At 37.1% G+C, this 21660-nt stretch overlaps 1 protein-coding gene across 1 annotated transcript in view; it reads right to left on the bottom strand.

The window, feature by feature from the left end:
* Positions 1 to 4825: 4825 nt before the first annotated feature.
* Positions 4826 to 21660, bottom strand: part of LOC126334894 (WD repeat and HMG-box DNA-binding protein 1-like) — a 207963-nt gene continuing 191128 nt past the window's right edge. The window contains exon 21 of the mRNA XM_049997594.1: positions 4826 to 5851. Coding sequence (XP_049853551.1) covers positions 5800 to 5851 — 52 coding nt within the window. The 3' untranslated portion in view covers positions 4826 to 5799. The remainder of the gene's footprint in view (positions 5852 to 21660) is intronic.

The following is a 21660-nucleotide window of genomic DNA, read 5'->3' as shown; positions in this document are numbered from 1 at the left end:
TTTTATAATTTCACTCATGACTTGCAAATGATCCTGTGTTCTGCATATACATTCAAACCAAACTTGTTCATTTCATTGACAAGAAGAAACAAGGGTGTTTTTTACATGGTTGGCAATAATGTTAGAGAATATTTTGTGCATTGCTGAGAAAAAGCTGACAGGTCAAAGTTTTTTTTGTCTCTTTCCTTGGGAAGTAGAACATTTACAGTGGTGGTACAGCTTGTGGGAACTGTCTTTCTCAACAGGCATTTTGTAGATAACTTTTCAAATTCCTTGTTATTATTTTTCCTCTTACTGTAAGGATTTCTATTGAAATGTGCCAGCTACATTGAGTTCAAACTGAAGAAAAGATGTACTGTACTACATACATACATACATACATACATACATACATTAAGTAATCCTTTTTTCATAGATCATGAATACAACATTTCGTGACGATATGGAACATGTCACTTTAACATAAGTTTTCTTTGCACAAAACAAGTAATTAATTAATTAATTTTTTACAGTTACTACTTCTTATCTAAGTATTCATCTATTGAGTAGAAGGAGTTGTCATTCAGAATTTTTTAAATTTGCTTTTAAATGTTGATTGGCTATCTGCCAGACTTTTAATACTATTTGGCAAATGACCAAAGATCTTTGTGGCAGCATAATTCACCTCTTCCTATGCCAAAGTGAGATTTAGTCCAGAATACTGAATATCATCTTTTCTTCTAGTGTTGTAGCTGTGCCCTTTGCTGTTATTTTTGAATTGAAATGGGTTATTAATGACAAATTTCATAAGTGAATATGTGTATTGCGAAGATACTGTGAATATCCCGAGTTCCTTAAATAAATGTCTGCAAGGTGATCTTGGGTGGGCTCCAGCTATTATTCAGATTACACACTTTTGTGCAATGAATACTTTCTCTCTTAATGACAGATTGCCCAAAATATGATACCATATGAAAGCAGTGAATGAAAATAGGCATAGTAGGCTAATTTACTGATATGTTTATCACCAAAATTGCAATAACCCTAATAGCATAAGTAGCTGAACCTAACCGTTTCAGCAGATCATCGATGTGTTTCTTCTAGTTAAATTTCTCATCCATGCACACACCCAGAAATTTTGAGTATTCTGCCTTAGCAACAGACTTCCATTCATAGTCTATATTTATCAATGGTGTTATGCCATTTACTGTACAGAATTGTATAAACTGTGTTTTCTCAAAATTTAGTGAGAGTCCATCTACAGAGAACCACTTAATAATTTTCTGAAAAACTTTATTTGCAATTTCCTCAGCTGGTTCTTGCTTCTTGGGTGTGATTACTATACTTGTATCATAAGCAAAAAGAACTAGCTTTGCATCTTCATCAATATAGAGTGGCAAGTTGTTAATATACATGATGTCCCGTTTATCTCCACCACCCTAAATAACTGTTTGTTCAGATGCAAATTACAAAACATTTCAAGAAAATGTTCTTTAGCTATCAGAGGGACATCAATCAACATGATTGCCTTCATTGTAGCTTTGTTTTTTACAAAGATATGAATTGTGGTATGACTTTTTTTTAAATGGGACCCTGTATTTTTTATTTGGTAATTCATTTCCTCTCCTAAATACCTATTCAAAAATGTATACCAGTATACCATTCACTGAAACACAACATTATTAATTACATAACACAACACTGACTTTGACCTCAGGATCACAAACTCGTTCACTTGCTGGAGTTGTCAGAAAATAATGAAAACCGAGTAAAAACATAACACAAAATTGACTTTGACTCTCCTGTACCATTGCCCACGAGAAGAACATTCAAAGGTGCTCAAAGTGGTGACCCTGGACACCGATGCACTGGTTCACTCTTTAAATGAAAGAATTATTTTCTGCTTCCAGTGTTGCCTGCTGAAGAGAATTACAAGAGAGCACAATACGTTCCTGCATGTCCTCTGGAGTTGTTGGAATATCATGATAGACAACGTCTTTAATGCATTCCCAAAGAAAAAGGCCCAGATGATTTAAATCAGGAGACCTAGCAGGTCAAGTAATTGTTCCTCCTCGACCAAACCATCTGGCAGGATACCTTTGGTTCAGAACACGAGGTGCATGCAAGGCATTATGTGCTGGACATCCATCATGTTGATACCACATAAGCATTTTGGTTCTTAGCAGCACTTCATCCAGAAGACAAGGAAGAATTCATCTGAGAAATTTGGCATACACTGTGCCATTTAGACTACCATAGAGGAAATAAGGGCCAATAATTGTAGTACCAAGCATCCCACACCAGACGTTAACTCTCTATTGATGCTGATGTTCCAGCTGTATAAGCCATCATGGGTTGTCGCTGGACAAATAATGCATGTTCCTTGTATTTATCTGTCCTACGTCTGAGAAGGAACAGTCATCTGTAAATAGGACACTGGTGAAGAAGTTTGGATTGGCGAGGATTTGCTGCTGTGCCCACTGACAGAACTGTACATGATTCTGGAAATCATTAATATGCAATTGGTGATGTAGGTGTACATGGTAAGGATGGAAACATTGACATGTAAGAATACAATGTACATTAGTTTTAGGAATGCCAATCTCATGTTTAAGCTATTGTGTGCTTACATGTGGATTCATAGAAATGGAAGTGTGAACAGTAACTTTGGCAACTTCAGCTGTGCAAGTGCAACAATGATAGCGTTGTCGTGGGTTGAAACGTCCCGTTTCCTGAATCATCACAACAAGATGAGAAAACATCCGTGGGTTCTTGTCAGAATATTGTTCTCTGTACAGTTCCGCTGTCTGCATAGCGTTTTGCCTACCTCCAACAACAACAATAAAAGAAATGTTATGGCGATGCAGTTTGTAGGAAGGACAGCCTTTACTGTATGCCTACTCTACACAACAGTATTTAAAAAGACTAACCTACTGTACTAAATGTACCCGTACATAAGAAACCAGTATTGCAATTACTGTTCTGCTAACTTATATTTCCCATAGACCAATAGCATTTCTACCTTCTCTTCGTTGGTGTACATTCTACTCACACAACTCTTCAAACTGACGATGGTTGACGGGATGATGGGTGTGCATTCTACTTATATTTACTTTTGTCCTCTGCCAACGTCAGCACGTGGATGTGTTCCATTACCCAGAGTACCTGTACTAAGTGCTGGAAGCATCAATGTCAGTGTTGTGTTATGTAATTAACAGCATTGTTTTTCAGTGAATGGTGCACTGTGATAAACTTCTGAATAGGTCTTTAGGAGAGGAAATGAATTGCCGGATAAAAATTACAGGGTGCCTTTTAAAAAAGTGACACTGCTGTTAATATTTTTGAAAAAAAAACAAAGCTACAATGAAGGCAATCATGCTGATTGATGTCCCCCTGATGGCTAAAGAACATTTGCTTGAAACATTTTGTAATTTGCATCTGGACAAACAGTTATTTAGGGTGGTCAAGATAAATGGGACACCCTGTTATTAAGAACAAGGAGGGACTCATGACTGAACCCTGTGGGACACCATTCTTGATACCTCCCCAGTTAGTGGACTCTGCTAGTTTTTGCAGACTATCTGTACTGTTAATTTCAACCTTCTGCATTCATTCAGTTACGTATGAATTAAATCATTTGCGCACTGTCCCACTCATACCACAATACTGAATCTTATCTAGAAGGTTTTCCTGATTCACACAATCAAAAGCCTTTTACAGATCACAAAATATCCCAATGGGTGATATTCAGTTATTTAATGCATTTAATATTTGATCAGTGAAAGCATATATAGCATTTTCTGTTGGAAAGCCTTTCTACAAATATGTGATGCTACTCCTGAATACATTACTTTTTCAAGAATTTTGGATAAAGCTGTCAAAAAGTGAGATTGGGTGGTTGTTGTTAGCATCAGATCTATCCCTTTTTTTATGCAATGGTTTAACAATAGCGTATTTCAGTCTATCTGGAAAAAAAAATGCCCTGTTTCAGTGAGCTACTACATATGTGGCTGAGAATCCTACTTATTTGTTGGGAACAAGCTTTTAGTACTCTGTTGGAAATGCCATCAATTCCATGTGTGCTTTTACTTTTGAGTAAATTTATTATTTTCCTAATTTCAGTAGGAGAGGTGGGCTGAATTTCAATTTTATCAAACTGCATAGGTACTGCCTCTTCCGTATATTGCCTTGCATTTTCCAATGAATAGCAGGATCCTATTTTCTCTACAACATTTAAAAAATGATTATTAAAAATGTTTTCTGCTTCTGGCTTCTTGTTAACAAACTTTTAATTGTGTTTGATATAAATATAGCCTTCCTGTGCTCTCGGTTTCCCTTTTCACAATATTCCAAATTGTTTTAATTTTATTATCAGATGTGCTAATCTCAGACATAATGCACATACTTTTGAACTTTTTAATAACTTTTCTTAATACAGTGCAGTAGTTTTTATAATGTTTCACTGTTTCAGGATCATTACTCATTCTAGCTGTAAGATACATTTCCCTTTTCTCTTTACAAGATATTTTTATCCCTTTAGTGAGCGGCTTTTTACGTGGTTTCTTACAATTATATTTCACTGTTTTCTAAGGGAAACTGTTTCCAAATATACTCACAAAGCTATCATGAAATGGTTAAATTTCAAATTAGCATCATGTTCCCTGTTCACCTCATCCCAGTCTAACTGTTGCAAGCTTTCCCTAAAATTTTGAATTGTTAAATCGTTAATGGAACGCACTATTTTGGAGGGCTGTTTTGCATTACTCTATGGAGCTATATCATATACTGTAACTAGCTGTGCATCATGATCAGACAGACCATTCTTAACAGGAAAAGTTTTTATTTGATTAAATTTATCTTTGTCTATGAAAATGTTACATATCAGTGTGCTGCTTTCCTGTACCACCTGAGTAGGAAAATCAATAATTGATGTCAAATTGAAAGAAACAAGTAATAGTTCAGGGTCAAGCTTTCTATCAGGCTCTTTCAGAAAATCTACGTTGAAATCCCCACAAACAATAATTTGCTTTCCTTTGTCTGACAAGTAACACAACAAAGAATCCAAGTTTTACAAAAATAGTTGAAAATTTCTCAATGGACCCTATACATGGCTACAATTATAAAAGTGCCAATATTTAGTTTAAGCTCACATGCACAAGCTTCTATATGTTGCTCTACACAATGTTTTTTAGTTTCAAAACTTTTCACACTATGACTGATTTTAACATATATGGCGGCAACTCCTCCTCTCTCCATAGTCTCTATACTTACTTGTGTTGAGAGCTTATATCCACGTACATTTACCATTTCCATACCTGTGACTATATGATATTCAGACAGGCATAGTACATCTATTCCACCCTCAGTTTCTAAATATTCTAAACAAACAAGAAGCTCATCTACTTTGATTTTTAATCCACTGATATTCTGATGCAATATATTAACATTATTTTTCACTGTGCTTTTATGTGAATCTCGTGACATACTAACATTATTTTTCTCTGTACTGTTATGAGTATCTTGTGATATTTTCACATCTCTAGTACCTGCCTGTCTGAACTTCTCATTAAGCTTAATTTCAATCAATGTTGGATGATTTAATCCTTGAACTTTGAAAAAGTATCTAGTGGAAACTTGTCCTGCCTCTAGCTGAAATATTGTTACTTAACTGACAAAATAAAAGCACAGTCATAATTCTGTCAGTGGATAGCAGCCACAGAACTGATTATGACTAATTGCAGGTAAAGGGTACTAGAAATATTTTTGTTAACAATGAACATTGTGAAAAATCATTAATTGGTAATAATATTCATCTCTTGTTCACTGGCACAGTGGTTGTAGTTGTTGTTGTTGCTGCTGCTGCTGTTGATTCCTGAAAATAAATGAGATATCATTTGACTTAGAGGGTTCCTGGATATTGAAATTGTTTAAGGACAATATGTTAATGTTAATCTTGCTCATGCTATCTATATTGTGATATGATTCCTTCAGTCAGCAATGTATCAATAATGTGGACCAATTGTGTTCTCAGATTAACATAATTGGCTATTAAATATAACTTCTTTAAAATGAAACACTTGTTGAGGTAACTTAGAAACATATTCTTCACTTTTAAATAACCACAAAACAATTTTTCCACATTTCATAATGTTGTTGTTGTTGTTGTTGTTGTTGTTGTCTTCAGTCCTGAGACTGGTTTGATGCAGCTCTCCATGCTACTCTATCCTGTGCAAGCTGCTTCATCTCCCAGTACCTACTGCAACCTACATCCTTCTGAATCTGCTTAGTGTACTCATCTCTCGGTCTCCCTCTACGATTTTTACCCTCCACGCTGCCCTCCAATGCTAAATTTGTGATCCCTTGATGCCTCAAAACATGTCCTACCAACCGATCCCTTCTTCTAGTCAAGTTGTGCCACAAACTTCTCTTCTCCCCAATCCTATTCAATACCTCCTCATTAGTTACGTGATCTATCCACCTTATCTTCAGTATTCTTCTGTAGCACCACATTTCGAAAGCTTCTATTCTCTTCTTGTCCAAACTAGTTATCGTCCATGTTTCACTTCCATACATGGCTACACTCCAAACAAATACTTTCAGAAACGACTTCCTGATACATAAATCTATATTCGATGTTAACAAATTTCTCTTCTTCAGAAACGCTTTCCTTGCCATTGCCAGTCTACATTTTATATCCTCTCTACTTCGACCATCATCAGTTATTTTGCTCCCCAAATAGCAAAACTCCTTTACTACTTTAAGTGTCTCATTTCCTAATCTAATTCCCTCAGCATCACCCGATTTAATTTGACTACATTCCATTATCCTCGTTTTGCTTTTGTTAATGTTCATCTTATATCCTCCTTTCAAGACACTGTCCATTCCGTTCAACTGCTCTTCCAAGTCCTTTGCCGTCTCTGACAGAATTACAATGTCATCGGCGAACCTCAAAGTTTTTACTTCGTCTCCATGAATTTTAATACCTACTCCAAATTTTTCTTTTGTTTCCTTTACTGCTTGCTCAATATACAGATTGAATAACATCGGGGAGAGGCTACAACCCTGTCTCACTCCTTTCCCAACCACTGCTTCCCTTTCATGCCCCTCGACTCTTATTACTGCCATCTGGTTTCTGTACAAATTATAAATAGCCTTTCGCTCCCTGTATTTTACCCCTGCCACCTTTAGAATTTGAAAAAGAGTATTCCAGTCAACATTGTCAAAAGCTTTCTCTAAGTCTACAAATGCTAGAAACGTAGGTTTGCCTTTTCTTAATCTTTCTTCTAAGATAAGTCGTAAGGTCAGTATTGCCTCACGTGTTCCAACATTTCGACGGAATCCAAACTGATCTTCCCCGAGGTCTGCATCTACCAGTTTTTCCATTCGTCTGTAAAGAATTCACGTTAGTATTTTGCAGCCGTGGCTTATTAAACTGATAGTTCGGTAATTTTCACATCTGTCAAATCTGCTTTCTTTGGGATTGGAATTATTATATTCTTCTTGAAGTCTGAGGGTATTTCGCCTGTCTCATACATCTTGCTCACCAGCTGGTAGAGTTTTGTCATGACTGGCTCTCCCAAGGCCGTCAGTAGTTCTAATGGAATGTTGTCTACTCCGGGGGCCTTGTTTCGACTCAGGTCTTTCAGTGCTCTGTCAAACTCTTCATGCAGTATCGTATCTCCCATTTCATCTTCATCTACATCCTCTTCTATTTCCATAATATTGTCCTCAAGTACATCGCCCTTGTATAAACCTTCTATATACTCCTTCCACCTTTCTGCCTTCCCTTCTTTGCTTAGAACTGGGCTGGCATCTGAGCTCTTGATATTCATACACGTGGTTCTCTTCTCTCTAAAGGTCTCTTTAATTTTCCTGTAGGCAGTATCTATCTTACCCCTAGTGAGATAAGCTTCTACATCCTTACATTTGTCCTCTAGCCATCCCTGTTTAGCCATTTTGCACTTCCTGTCGATCTCATTTTTGAGACGTTTGTATTCCTTTTTGCCTGCTTCATTTACTGCATTTTTATATTTTCTCCTTTCATCAATTAAATTCAATATTTCTTCTGTTACCCAAGGATTTCTAGCAGCCCTCGTCTTTGTACCTACTTTATCCTCTGCTGCCTTCACTACTACATCCCTCAGAGCTACCCATTCTTCTTCTACTGTATTTCTTTCCCCTATTCCTGTCAATTGTTCCCTTATGCTCTCTCTGAAACTCTGTACAACCTCTGGTTCTTTCAGTTTATCCAGGTCCCATCTCCTTAATTTCCCACATTTTTGCAGTTTCTTCAGTTTTAATCTACAGGTCATAACCAATAGATTGTGGTCAGAGTCCACATCTGCCCCTGGAAATGTCTTACAACTTAAAACCTGGTTCCTAAATCTCTGTCTTACCATTATATAATCTATCTGATACCTTTTAGTATCTCCAGGGTTCTTCCACGTATACAACCTTCTTTCATGATTCTTAAACCAAGTGTTAGCTATGATTAAGTTGTGCTCTGTGCAAAATTCTACTAGGCGGCTTCCTCTTTCATTTCTTAGGCCCAATCCATATTCACCTACTATGTTTCCTTCTCTCCCTTTTCCTACACTCGAATTCCAGTCACCCATTACTATTAAATTTTCGTCTCCCTTCACTATCTGAATAATTTCTTTTATTTCATCGTACATTTCTTCAATTTCTTCATCATCTGCAGAGCTAGTTGGCATATAAACTTGTACTACTGTAGTAGGTGTGGGCTTCGTATCTATCTTGGCCACAATAATGCGTTCACTATGCTGTTTGTAGTAGCTTACCCGCATTCCTATTTTCCTATTCATTATTAAACCTACTCCTGCATTACCTCTATTTGATTTTGTGTTTATAACCCTGTAGTCACCTGACCAGAAGTCTTGTTCCTCCTGCCACCGAACTTCACTAATTCCCACTATATCTAACTTTAACCTATCCATTTCCCTTTTTAAATTTTCTAACCTACCTGCCCGATTAAGGGATCTGACATTCCACGCTCCGATCCGTAGAACGCCAGTTTTCTTTCTCCTGATAACGACATCCTCCTGAGTAGTCCCCGCCCGGAGATCCAAATGGGGGACTATTTTACCTCCGGAATATTTTACCCAAGAGGATGCCATCATCATTTAATCATACAGTAAAGCTGCATGTCCTCGGGAAAAATTACGGCTGTAGTTTCCCCTTGCTTTCAGCCGTTCGCAGTACCAGCACAGCAAGGCCGTTTTGGTTAATGCTGCAAGGCCAGATCAGTCAATCATCCAGACTGTTGCCCCTGCAACTACTGAAAAGGCTGCTGCCCCTCTTCAGGAACCACACGTTTGTCTGGCCTCTCAACAGATACCCCTCCGTTGTGGTTGCACCTACGGTACGGCCATCTGTATCGCTGAGGCACGCAAGCCTCCCCACCAACGGCAAGGTCCATGGTTCATGGTGGGAGGCATTTCATAATAGGTTAACCATATAACCCACAAGTGTACATCAGAGACATGTTACATTTTGACTTCTCTTCACCACAGCTCACAACCAATTCCTCACAACCACTAGAACCCAAAGAATACATAAATCAAAGATACAAAATCGTTATGTCAATAACACACAGAGTACAATACATATTGATTTTTGAAATCAGATGACATTTATGTAGAATAATTTACATTGAATAATTACTGTATTTAGTTTATTGTGGATAATCAATTAGTTTTTGATAGACTTTCATAATAAAAGAAGATATGAACATGACATAAAAAATAAAGACCCACAAGCACTGAGATAAACCAATAAACTAACACTGAGGAAATGTGCATTACCAATGTTACAAAATACTGTAAGAACAAAAGGTGTATCATGTTGTGGGACATCAATCATGTGAAACCCAACTTGCACTTTTCTCACGTGACATACTGAAACCTTCGGATCAAGCCAACCAGGTAGATGCAGTGTTTCTTGATTTCCGAAAAGCATGTGACTCAGTACTGCAACTACACTTATTGTCAAAAGTATGATCATATGGAGTATCAAGTGAAATTTGTGACTGACTTGGGGACTTTTCAGTAGGGAGGCCACAGCATGTTATCTTGGATGGAGAGTAATGTGGAAGTAACTTCAGGTGCGCCCCAAGGAAGCGTGTTGGGACCCTTTCTGTTTATGTTGTATATTAATCACCTTGCAGACAATATTAATAGTAAAATCAGGCTTTTTGCAGATGACACAATCATCTATAATGAAATACTATCTGAGAAAAGCTACATAAATATTCAGTCAGATCTTGATAAGATTTCAATGTGATCTTGCTCTAAATGTTCGGAAATATAAAATTGTGCACTTCACAAAACAAGAAAATGTAGTAACCTATGATTATAATATCAATGAGTCACTGATGGAATCACCTGACTCATACAAATATCTGGATGTAACACTTTGTAGGGATATGAAATGAAATAATCACATAGGTTCAGTCGTCAGCAAGGCAGGTGGTAGACTTTGGTTTATTGGTAGAATACTGGGGAAGTGCAATCAGTCTATAAAAGAGATTGCTTACAAATACTCATGTGATCCATCTTTGAATATTGCTCAAATGTATTGGACCTGTACCAGAGAGATCTAAGAGATTATATTGAATGTATACAGAGAAGGGCAGCACAAACGGTCACAGGTTTATTTAATCTGTGGAGAGAGTGTCACAGAGATACTGAAAGAACTGAAATGGCAGACTCTTGAAGACAGATGTAAACTATCCCAAGAAAGTCTATTAACAAAGTTTCAAGAACCGGATTTAAGTGATTACTCTAGGGATATACTACAGCCCCCTACATTCGCTCACATAGGGATTGTGAGGATAAGATTAGAATAATTACTGCACATAAAGAGGCATGCAAACAATCATTCTTGTCACTCTCCATACATGAATGGAACAGGAAGGAACCCTAATAACCAGTAAAATGGGACATACCCTCTGCTATTCACCTCATGATGATTTGCAGAGTATAGATGTAGATGGACATGTTGGTGTAGAACTCGTTATAACTGTATTGCCATCTACTATACTCGAGAATCACTCAAGCAAACAAATCAGCTATCTCATTATCTTGTTACTTGTTTACTGATATCTTGGGCAAGCAAATGTATCACATTACCTCACCAATGAGAGATTATTCAGTTAACACTTATGAAGTCTCTGGAAAATTAATTTCTTCCGCTGAGCCCTGACCGAGTACCATGTAACACCACCTTAATAATGGCTTCAGTTTGGTGGGGAAGTGAGTCTACACATTTCTTCAGATATGCCGTACCCACCTGAAGCCACTCATTGACTGACTATAGCCAATAGAGCTACCAAATTGTGGGAATACTGATTGCTACATCCCACCTCATGTTCGAAATAGCCCCAGAAATTTCCTAAGGGATTAAAATAAGGTGATTTAGCAGGCCAGCCAAGGTGTTATTGGGTACATGAATGTTCATCAAACCAGGGACATATGCTTGCAACCCTGTGAATATGACTTGTTATCTGGGAAGATGCAAATGCTCACTGCATACTCATAATGAAGACATAGAAGAAAGGATAATACTTGGTCACCGAGAATATTGAAATAAATGTTCTGGTTCATGTTCATGGTAACTAAACTGGTAGGACCCAAGTACTGGTATGAAATATACTCCCAAACTATAACAGAAGTACCTCCAGCACGAACCAGACCCTCCATATACTGTGGATTAAACATCTCATTTAGCCAGGGGCACTGATAACCTTGCTTAATTTGAAAAGAGGCAAAGTTGTTCCTGTCATACACCATCACATGTGTCCATTCAGCTACTGTACAGCTTTTGTGTTGTTTGGCACTCAGAAGGTGCGTAGCTTTCAGACACATTTACACTGAGTTTGAAACATGTATTGCAACATTATCTGGAGCTATTGCTGGAGTATCAGTGTTGCAAACAGAAGAACAGTTATCCATGCCTGTGTCAGTACCAATCAAAGGAAACATTGTTTCCAGCCTGCTTCTGTTAAATGGCACTCTATAGTGCTGGTGTCATTTATATTGTGAAATGTTTCATGTAGCAGAGTGTAGTTTGTATTTCCTAATAATGGAGTGAACAAGACAACAGATATTTGAATGTCTCACATTCTGTGAGGCAGAGGTGGGCTTCTGGAATGTGCAAAGTGCAGACTATAAAAATTCCATGTTAAAGCATTCAGGAAATCACTGCTGTGTTTAACATCATCAACAGTGATGTAAAAAAGAATTTCGGTCTCTGCTAACACAGTTAAGAGAAGAAAAGTGAGAGAAAGAAGACTGGCCACTGATGCAGAATCATTGCAGAATCTGAAGTGGTTCACATTTGAATACTTACATTTCCTAGGTAACATTCTAGATCCACAGGTATAGAGGCACATCATTACCTTCATTTGTATTCTATACTGTATCACAATATCCAACTGTAATTTTTTTGATCTGGCCTTATTCCTTGTGGATAGTGTTATAAGTATTTCAATGTTAAAAAAAAGAAAAGAAAAGAAAATGCATCAATGGTATTTACACAACTGAATTTTATTTACATATCCCTTTAGTCCTACGACTAATACTTCATAAACCACACGAACAGTCTGAGATATGGCTGGACTTGAAATATGGAATAAACATGCAAGGCCTTAAATGGAATCTCCTGTTGCAAAAAACTCTAGAGTAAAAGCAATTCTTTGCTGCACAGGAAATGATTTTCTGAAATTCATGTCTATCTTTGAAACAAATGGCTGTCAAAACTTTTAGAACTTCAGTTAGACAGTGACATGCTAATGAAGTTAAGAAAAGCATCAGCTGTTCCAAATTCAACTCATGCAGCATGTAACTCATACTGTATCTTCTACAGTACACTCTAAGACAAAAAAAATTCAACACGCCCCAAAGTAAGTATCTGAAAGAGCTGGAAATCGGTAAATGTGGTGTACATGTACAGACAAACAAATCGTGCAGTTTCAGAAAAATCGGACAGTTTATGTAAGAGCAAAGAGCTTCACAGATTGAGCAAGTCAATAACACTCTGGTCCAACCCTGGCATTCACACAAGCCGTTATTAGGCTTGTCTCCAACTGACAGATTTGTGGAATCTCCCCTGAGGCATGTCATACCAAATTCTGTCCAACTGGCACATTATATAGTCAAAATCCCGGGCTGGTTTGCGGGCTCTACCCATGATGCTCCAATGTTTTCAAATGGGAAGAGATCTAGTAACCTTGCTGGTCAAATTAGGTCTTGGCAAGCACCAAGATAAGCGATAGAAACCCTCACCATGTTGGATGGGTTTCACCTTACTGAAATGTAAGCCCAGCATGGCTTCCCATGGAAGGCAACAAAATGGGGCATAAAATATCCTTTACATGCCTCTCTGCTGCAAGGGTACTGTGGATGACTACCAAAGGGGTCATGCTATGAAATGAAGCACCCCAGATCATCACTTCTTGTTGTCAGGCCACATGGTGGATGACAGTTAGGTTGGTATCCCACTGCTATCCTGGCCATCTCCACCTACATCTCTGCTGGTCATCAGAGCTCAGTTCGAAGTGGAACTCATCACTGAAAACAGTTCTATCCAGTCAATAAGATTCCAGGTTAAATATGCCCAAAACTACTGCACGCAAGCTTCTGGTGTACAGGTTAATGGCAGCTGGTGCAAGGTGTAATGGGATACCCTTTTCTAACATAACCTTTTTTTTTATAGAAGCAGTGGATACTAAGATTTATCCTGAATCTGGTATATGTGAACATTCTCATCTGTTTCACTGAAAGAATTTTATTTGATTTTATATACAATGTATTATATTTCAGACTAAAATGTATGAAAAGGAATTAATTTTTTACACTCTGTATGTACAGCTAAAATTACTCTTCTTTTGGAAATACTTGAAATTATAAAATATCTGGCATACTTAAAATTCATAGTATTATTTACACAATCTAATGTTAATTATTAAATTTATTTCTGGATTCATTTATAAAATAATGTTATATGTTGGTGAAGATTCTTCTTTCGTCAAGCAAGCTTGTAAACTCTTTCACTTTGTAAACTCTTTGGAATAGTGTGAGTACCACAGAAAGTAAGTTGTAGTAGGCATGCCTCTGATGGAGACAGTCATATTTATATGATCAACACTAACAACGTAATTTGGGATATTAAGTCAAAATTGTAAAAATAGTGTGATACTGAAAAATATGACAAAAAATAAAATTCAAGAGTAATACAGGCAAATCTTCCATAGTTATTTAGTCATCAGGAACCCACAGCGTTATAAATCAGAATTTCACCCACAAGAATGTACCCCCTGATGCAAGAACTGGAGCCAACAACAAGACAAACTGAAGATAAGTAAAAAGTTTTTCTTTTGTATATCTTACACCTCTCAAAGCTTTTGAAACTAATCAAGACACTAAGAAAAATTTAATGGTGATGTGTGGGAGGGTAAGATTACAAGTGGGGGTATAAGCCTTGATCTGTTGACTGATAACCAACTTTTGTCTGTTAGAGAAAAATAGAGGGATTTGTATCATTTGCAGTTTGTGTATTAATGAAGTCCCAATCACGCGATGAAAGAAGACCCGAGAGCTGCCCTAAAAAGTAGGATCAACAGTGATGATATAATATCAACAACGACAGATCGGACAAATTGAAAGAGGACTTTACAACTATAACGAAGGACATCAATAAGAAAAAGGTAAGTACAGGCCATCTGTGAAATTAATTTTTTTTGTGGACTTGTGTGATTTCTAGGAAAATGAACAGAGATGAGTGTAGTAGTGTTGATGTGAAAATGCAGGACGTAGGCTAGGTATGTTTGAACCAAGTGAAAGTGTAGTCAGCAAAGAAACAGTTAAAACTGATGTTATGCAGTTGATTTTGACAGAATTGAGTGCAGTTAATGATCAGTTAATGGCAATATGAACTGAAAATACCACTCCAGTCAAAGCAGTTTTTCGTCAATATCACGCAGAGCAATGGTCCAAACAGTAAAGGTGTGTTATCTGTAGGCCTAGAGATTAAAGTCGAAAATTTTTTGAAATTTGTTTGGGACCAAATTGAGGATAATGTAGATAAATGTGCATTCTGGAGTAAGTTAGCTGTGGTTAGTCAAAATTTGTATCCAAATTGGTGGAATGAAGTGAAAGAAGATATATGTAGGAAATGTAATTTTCACATATTTATTTTGTGTTTCTTCAGCAATAAGTGATGTTAGTTGTGCTATGGAACCCATTCAGTGTGTACAATCTTCACCTGATACATGTGTAACCAAAGTAATGCTATGACACCAGTAAAGATGATAAAACTCTACAAAAACAGTGTGGATGTAGCATTTGATGAAATTGAAAGTCTAATAGCAGAAATGATGATTCAGATTTTGGATGTCCTTACATTAAGATTGATTAGTGGGAAGGGAATTGTTTGATTGATACATGTAGTCCATTTTGTGACATATCTGAACAATTTAGAGATGAGATCCAATATAGTAAGAATTTTGTGGAAATGTCCATTGCACATGTAAAGAGCTACTGGTAAGCAAAGTAAGTATGTAAAATGTCAAGTACTGTTAACATTTAGTATAGAGGATAAGACCTGTGAACATGAATGAATAATAGTACCTTGTCTACGTTTGTAGATTTCTACGACTACCATATAATTGTGTTTTGTTTTTCTGGAATTTACTATATACGATGATGTGATTTTTGAAGTTCTGTCTTACCTATTGACTGAGTTAAAATCAGTGATACAATATATAATTGTGTTCTGTAATAGATATATGCTTTAGAATTTGATATGTATATGCCATGAGACTAAATTAGACCTTTTTGCAATTTTGAAATGGGACAATATTCATAATTTTTACTGCAAAGATTAGGAATTGTATCTGAGCATGTCTGCATGTATTACCTTATTAGTCAATCCTTTCCATTGCATTTAACTATGAATATTAATGTTTCATATGCAAACACTTTTTAATTGCACCTGACATAAATCCTCATGTGATGTGAAGTACACAAAACAATGTTTCAGGATTTGATGAGATTGCTAGACAGAAAGTTACCTATCCATTGGAGTGTGTGATAAGAACTCTAAAGTGGAAACTGAAAGATATGGGCGGATCCACTCTCCACTCTGCTGTATGGTGGCACCCAACTGGACTGGTCAACTTACAAGATATCATGAGTGCTGGGTAAGGGTAACATACTCCAGCGTCTGTTGACTGGATCTGTGTTGTGGCTTATATTTGTGAATTGTTAGCCAAGACTGCTAAAAACAGTGTTATTCAGCATAAATGCATGTGTTTTTCAAGTAGGGGAATTCACTTTCCAATGTATTATGTAACTTTAAATCACTATCTATATTTTTTATCAATTGTATATGAATATTCTAGTCTTTGTGTACGTAAGTTAGTTTGTGAGGACAATTAGTAAATAGTGTGGAAGACATCTACTAGTATAAACAATATAACAAGATTTATACACGTCTGCTTTGCAAATACTGATTTTGGTTCTCAAACTACTGGGTTGTGTCATCATTCAAAGCTATTTATCACTATTTTTACCTGACTTTGTCTTGAGTATTGCAATATTGTATCTGACTGGAACTTGAGTTGTGGACAAACTCATGCTTTGCTCTGTTTTGGGTGCCTCCAGTCATTGCGACTGTGTGTGCGTGTACTCAAGGAGAGTGTACAACCATTGATTGAGGCTAGATGCTTCTTGCATTTACTCTTTGCATAGACTTGAACTTATTGATATGATTATGAACTCTATTCATTTTGTTGTGTTGAAACATTTTTTGGTAGTTTGTACCCGGTATGGTTTGGATTCTTGAGTTGATACCCACATCATAAACTTAGGCCCTAATATTTTTCCATTGTTTTGTCCTTTCGTGAGTCAACATATCCTTGAATACTATGATATATGTGGCTGATTGATTCCTCCTCATGACTGAATATATTCTTCTGGTCTGTAACTGTTGTCATGAGTTTTTCAAGTCTGCTCACTTGTCATACACTTAAACTCTGACATTTTTTCTCTTCTCTTTTGAAGATTTTGAAGGTTTAATTGTATGGATGTTGATATACATTTTATAATTCTAGTAATTTACATTGTCTCTGTATTTATTTCTATAGTTTAGTAGTGTAATGTCGTAGTTTTGACTTTGTATTATTTGTATTGTGACAGTATGTTACACAAATCTGAAAACCATATCCTGATATATGCATAGATTATGACTTGTATAGTAGATAATATTCTTAAGTTGTCTGTAATGTGTTATGTATCAGATACTTCTATACATCTATCTGCTATCCTGGACATCATTTTGTACATTTTTTGGCAGATCTCATAGTCTGTCACAAAATATTGTAAACACCCTGTTTTCAAATTTTGTGAGGGGGATTTTGTAAAGGGATACCCTTTTCCATAGAAGTAGCCGATATCAGGATTAATCGCGAATCTGGTATAGGCGAACATTATCGACTGTTTCACTGAAAGAATTTCATTTGATTTTGTATACGCTGTACTATATTTCAGACTACAATGTATGAAAAGAAATTAATTTGTTATACTCTAAATGTACAGCTAAAATTACTCTTCTTTTGGAAATATTTGAAATTACGAAATATCTGGCACACTTAAAATTCATAGTATTATTTACACAGTCTAATGCTAATTATTAAATTTATTTCTGTATTCATTTATAAAATAATGTTATATGTTGGTGATGATTCTTCTTTTGTCAAGGAAGCTTGTACACCCTTTATAATATCGTGAGCAGAGCAGAAAGTAAGTCGTAGTGGGCATGCCTCTGATGGAGTCAGATGTATTTATATGATCGACACTAACAATGTAATTTAGAATACTAAATGGAAATTGTAAAAACCAAGTGATATTGGAAAATGTGACAAAGAATAAAATTCAAGAATAATACAGGCAAATCTTCATCAGTTATTTAGTCATCAGGAACCCACAACATTATAAATCATAATTTCACCCACAAGAATGTACCCCTAGATGCAAGAACTGGAGCCAACAACAAGACAAAATGAGGATAAGTAAATCGTTTTTCTTTGTATATCTTACACCTCTAGAAGCTTTTGAAACTAATGAAGACACTAAGAAAAATTTAATGGTGATGTGTGGGAGGGTAAGATTACAAAGGGGTGCCGTGAACTCAGTCCCCCCTTTCTGCAAGCCACTTATTAATGGTCCTTACATTCACTGAAGCATCAGTTGCGTGTCAGATCAATGATGATGATGAATCCAGGGTTCTGAATGCCTCTCTGACAATTGCATGGTCCTCTTTTTTTCTGTAATCTATCTATGTCGACTGCTTCTGTCTTGTTGCTGTGTTCGGCCATGGCTCACTCATTCCTGCCAACATTGTCAAACAGTAGCATCACCCCTACTCAAATATCGAATGATTTGCTGACTACTCCAACCAGCTTCTTTGAGCCCAACTACACATTCTTTCTCAAATGCTGACGTCTGTATATATTGTCTACATGCCTGTCTGCGAGGCATAGTTTCTGTCCAACTAAGTACACCAAATGAAATTTGCAAAGAATTTATGTCCCTTGTTTACTGTCCTTGCCAGCTACATGGTGAAACTGCACTGCAGCATCACACATTTGTCCATTAGCTGCCAAAGTTTAGAGTTTTTGCTTTTCCTGTTGAGATCTGTGTGAATATCAATTTGTGACCAATTTGCATAACTCCTTTGTGTTTCACCTTTGTCTTTATCTATTGATGTCTTCAAGTATTATTAATGCAGCAGCAGGTATCATTAAGTCATATTCTTTGCCCAGCAAAGCACAACATATACTGCAGGTATATAAAGTGAAATATTTGCTAGAAGCTTTGGCATAGTAGACAATCAAAAAACACATACTGAACTGTTTGTTGCAAGTATGGACAAGGATCCAAATAATGAACATAGCTGCAATCATGTGGCTAACTTCATCAGTAACACTATTAGGAATAAAAACGTTTTTAATATTGGCATAAATCTGTTCTTGTGTGTTGCTGTGATTATTGGCCTTTTGCATGGTACCAAACTTCAGATGTTGACTGCATTCAGTACCTTTCACAATGTTCGGGAACTAGTTGAGACGGACCTACCCTCACTGTCAGGAGCAATTCCTATCATATTTGAAACATATTATCATTGACAATGTGTGACACTTGTCTTCGGTCCCTGAGGGTCAAGACCTTATTACAACTATTGTTCTTACATGCTATTACATGGCTATGGAAAATCATTTCTTCTTGGGATATTGGATGGTCTTGGTTGATACTCTAACAAATCGGATATCATGATTCTTAGCCACATCAAAACATGATGTGTCTTTTATGCCACTCTTTCATATCTCCATGTTGGACCATCATAATGTGCTTATTCCATACAGCTGACTGGTACATGTGCATCACTTCACTGTCATAACTTAATTCAGTGGTGGAGGGCCACATGACTGCTTGGTACTAGTTTTACAGTACCAAAAGCACTTCACAGTGACCAGTGTGATCTTTTAAGAGAGTGACTATTTTGTTAGGTGAACTTGATTCACCATTGGGGGATCAAACAAGAACAGTTTGTTAATGTACTGGGTCCTATTCAGAACTAGAAACACATTGTGTTCTGTGGAATTTGATGCAGTGTACCCACATATGGCCAGTTTAAATGTAATGAGGTACTTGTCTACTATTTGTTGAACATTTCCACATTTCTCGGCTCCCTAGTTCTGAACAAATAGAAATAGGCATTAGACAGAAGATTTTGTGTGGTTAGTGTTTTGTTTCTAGCGATTCCCAATGTTATGCATGTCGTAATATCAATACTGTATGTAGCAGCATAACATCCATTCCATAGGTAGCGAAGGTCATATTGCATGTTTGTTTCAGACTCTGTGGTGAAGCAATTACAGGAACATTGTGTGATTTAAAAACTCCTTGTGGAAACACGTAGAACACAGAATCAAGCACTGCTGCTTCCGATGATTGATATGGAATTTGTACCATTATTAAAAAGGAATGTGTTGATAACATGCTTTCACACAACATTTAAGCTCTACTTCTGTGTGTCATATCTACTTTCGTACTGCTGCTCAGTCTGAAACACCAGGCACATGCATGTTATTAGCAGTCCAAGACTATTACTACATGAATCGGTGCTACTGTCCTTAGAGTATAGTACAGGGAGATGACGGCTGCTTAATAATTTTGTATACTGCATATCAGTTGCCATCTTGTGCTTGTTAAAACTTAATTTTGTCACTTATTCACAGCACTGTGTTCCATTTACACACATGGGTGTCTGATGTAGAAACACATCCCTGAACAGCACAAAGTACCTCCTTTCACACTGACTGACAGCAGCTATGTGTCATGGCATGCACTACATGAGACTCCAGAGTTTTAAGGAGTGTTCTGATCCTGATCCATAACCACTAAACTGCCACGCAGAACTGAAGGAGACTGGCATGAGCTAGGTCGAAGGGACTGTCCACACATACACTGCAATATTTGTGGAGTGTTCCTCAGATCATTCTGACTCTATTTGGATGTGTACAGAGTGCTGAGGAAAGGAGGGGGCTGCTATAGGTGAACAAGCACATGTATGTAATTAGAAAGTAGGTTCCTGTATTGTTTGGAAGTGAGAGACAATGACAGATGAATTAGAGACCCTGTCCAGCCCCCCCCCCCCCCCAATCCCACACACACACAAGGAGAATACCAGCACCAGACCCCTGTTAACAGAAAGGATGAATCGCATTATGTAGTTTCCTACCTACCTGTACTTGTCATCAATGTGTATCATAGCTCATCAGTTCAATCAGTCTTTTGCCAGGATTCAAGAGTTTAATCGTGATGTTCATGTGTGCATGGTAATCTGTGAGCCCGACAACAGGCAGTGAACAGAAACACATGTCTTACGTGGTGGCCCACATGGTATATTTACTCACTGGTTGTTGCTGTTGAGAACTGAACTGGAGAGCAATCTGATGCACTGTATCCTGTCTAGCTGCTATCATAAACTGTGACAGTTGGTAGTGAATCCTGCCATTCACACATTACACTCCATGGCTATTGGTTTTGCCAACTGTGGGTTTCATAAAATTTGGATAGTCATTGTAGACTTTCGACATGGAGGCACATGAGAAGCCCAGTGCATGCAAGAACTGACATTGTGTACATTCTGATTGTGCCTGTAACAATGATGGTCAGTACAAGACCTGACGACATCCCAGTCATGTGACATGCTTCACTATACCCCTTGCTCTGGTAACAGGAATGTTCTCTCCTCAATATAAGAGTCTCTCTAATACTCAAGAGAGTGCATTCAATGTACATTTTTAATTCACAGTGTAGTCTGTCCAAGTATGCTCTTTCACTTTCAGTGATCTAATTTACACATTATTAGGTGTTATTAGTATTGTGGAGCCCATGTGTGAACAAGCATGGATTTTAAACAAATTAGAGAGAATCTCTGATGCCATAAAAAATTTTAATGGTTGTCTTACATTCATTTTCCATCATAACACGTAATTTCTTGTTAGGGTGAAGGCTTTGTGCTTGACAGTGTATGACACACAGGATGAAATGTAGTACAGTGTAAGCGATGTTCCACAAGTAAATCATTTCGCTAGAC

This window comes from Schistocerca gregaria, chromosome 2 (assembly GCF_023897955.1).
Source record: "Schistocerca gregaria isolate iqSchGreg1 chromosome 2, iqSchGreg1.2, whole genome shotgun sequence".
NCBI classification, from domain to species: Eukaryota; Metazoa; Arthropoda; class Insecta; order Orthoptera; family Acrididae; genus Schistocerca; species Schistocerca gregaria.
This window is presented reverse-complemented; position numbering and strand designations above follow the sequence as displayed.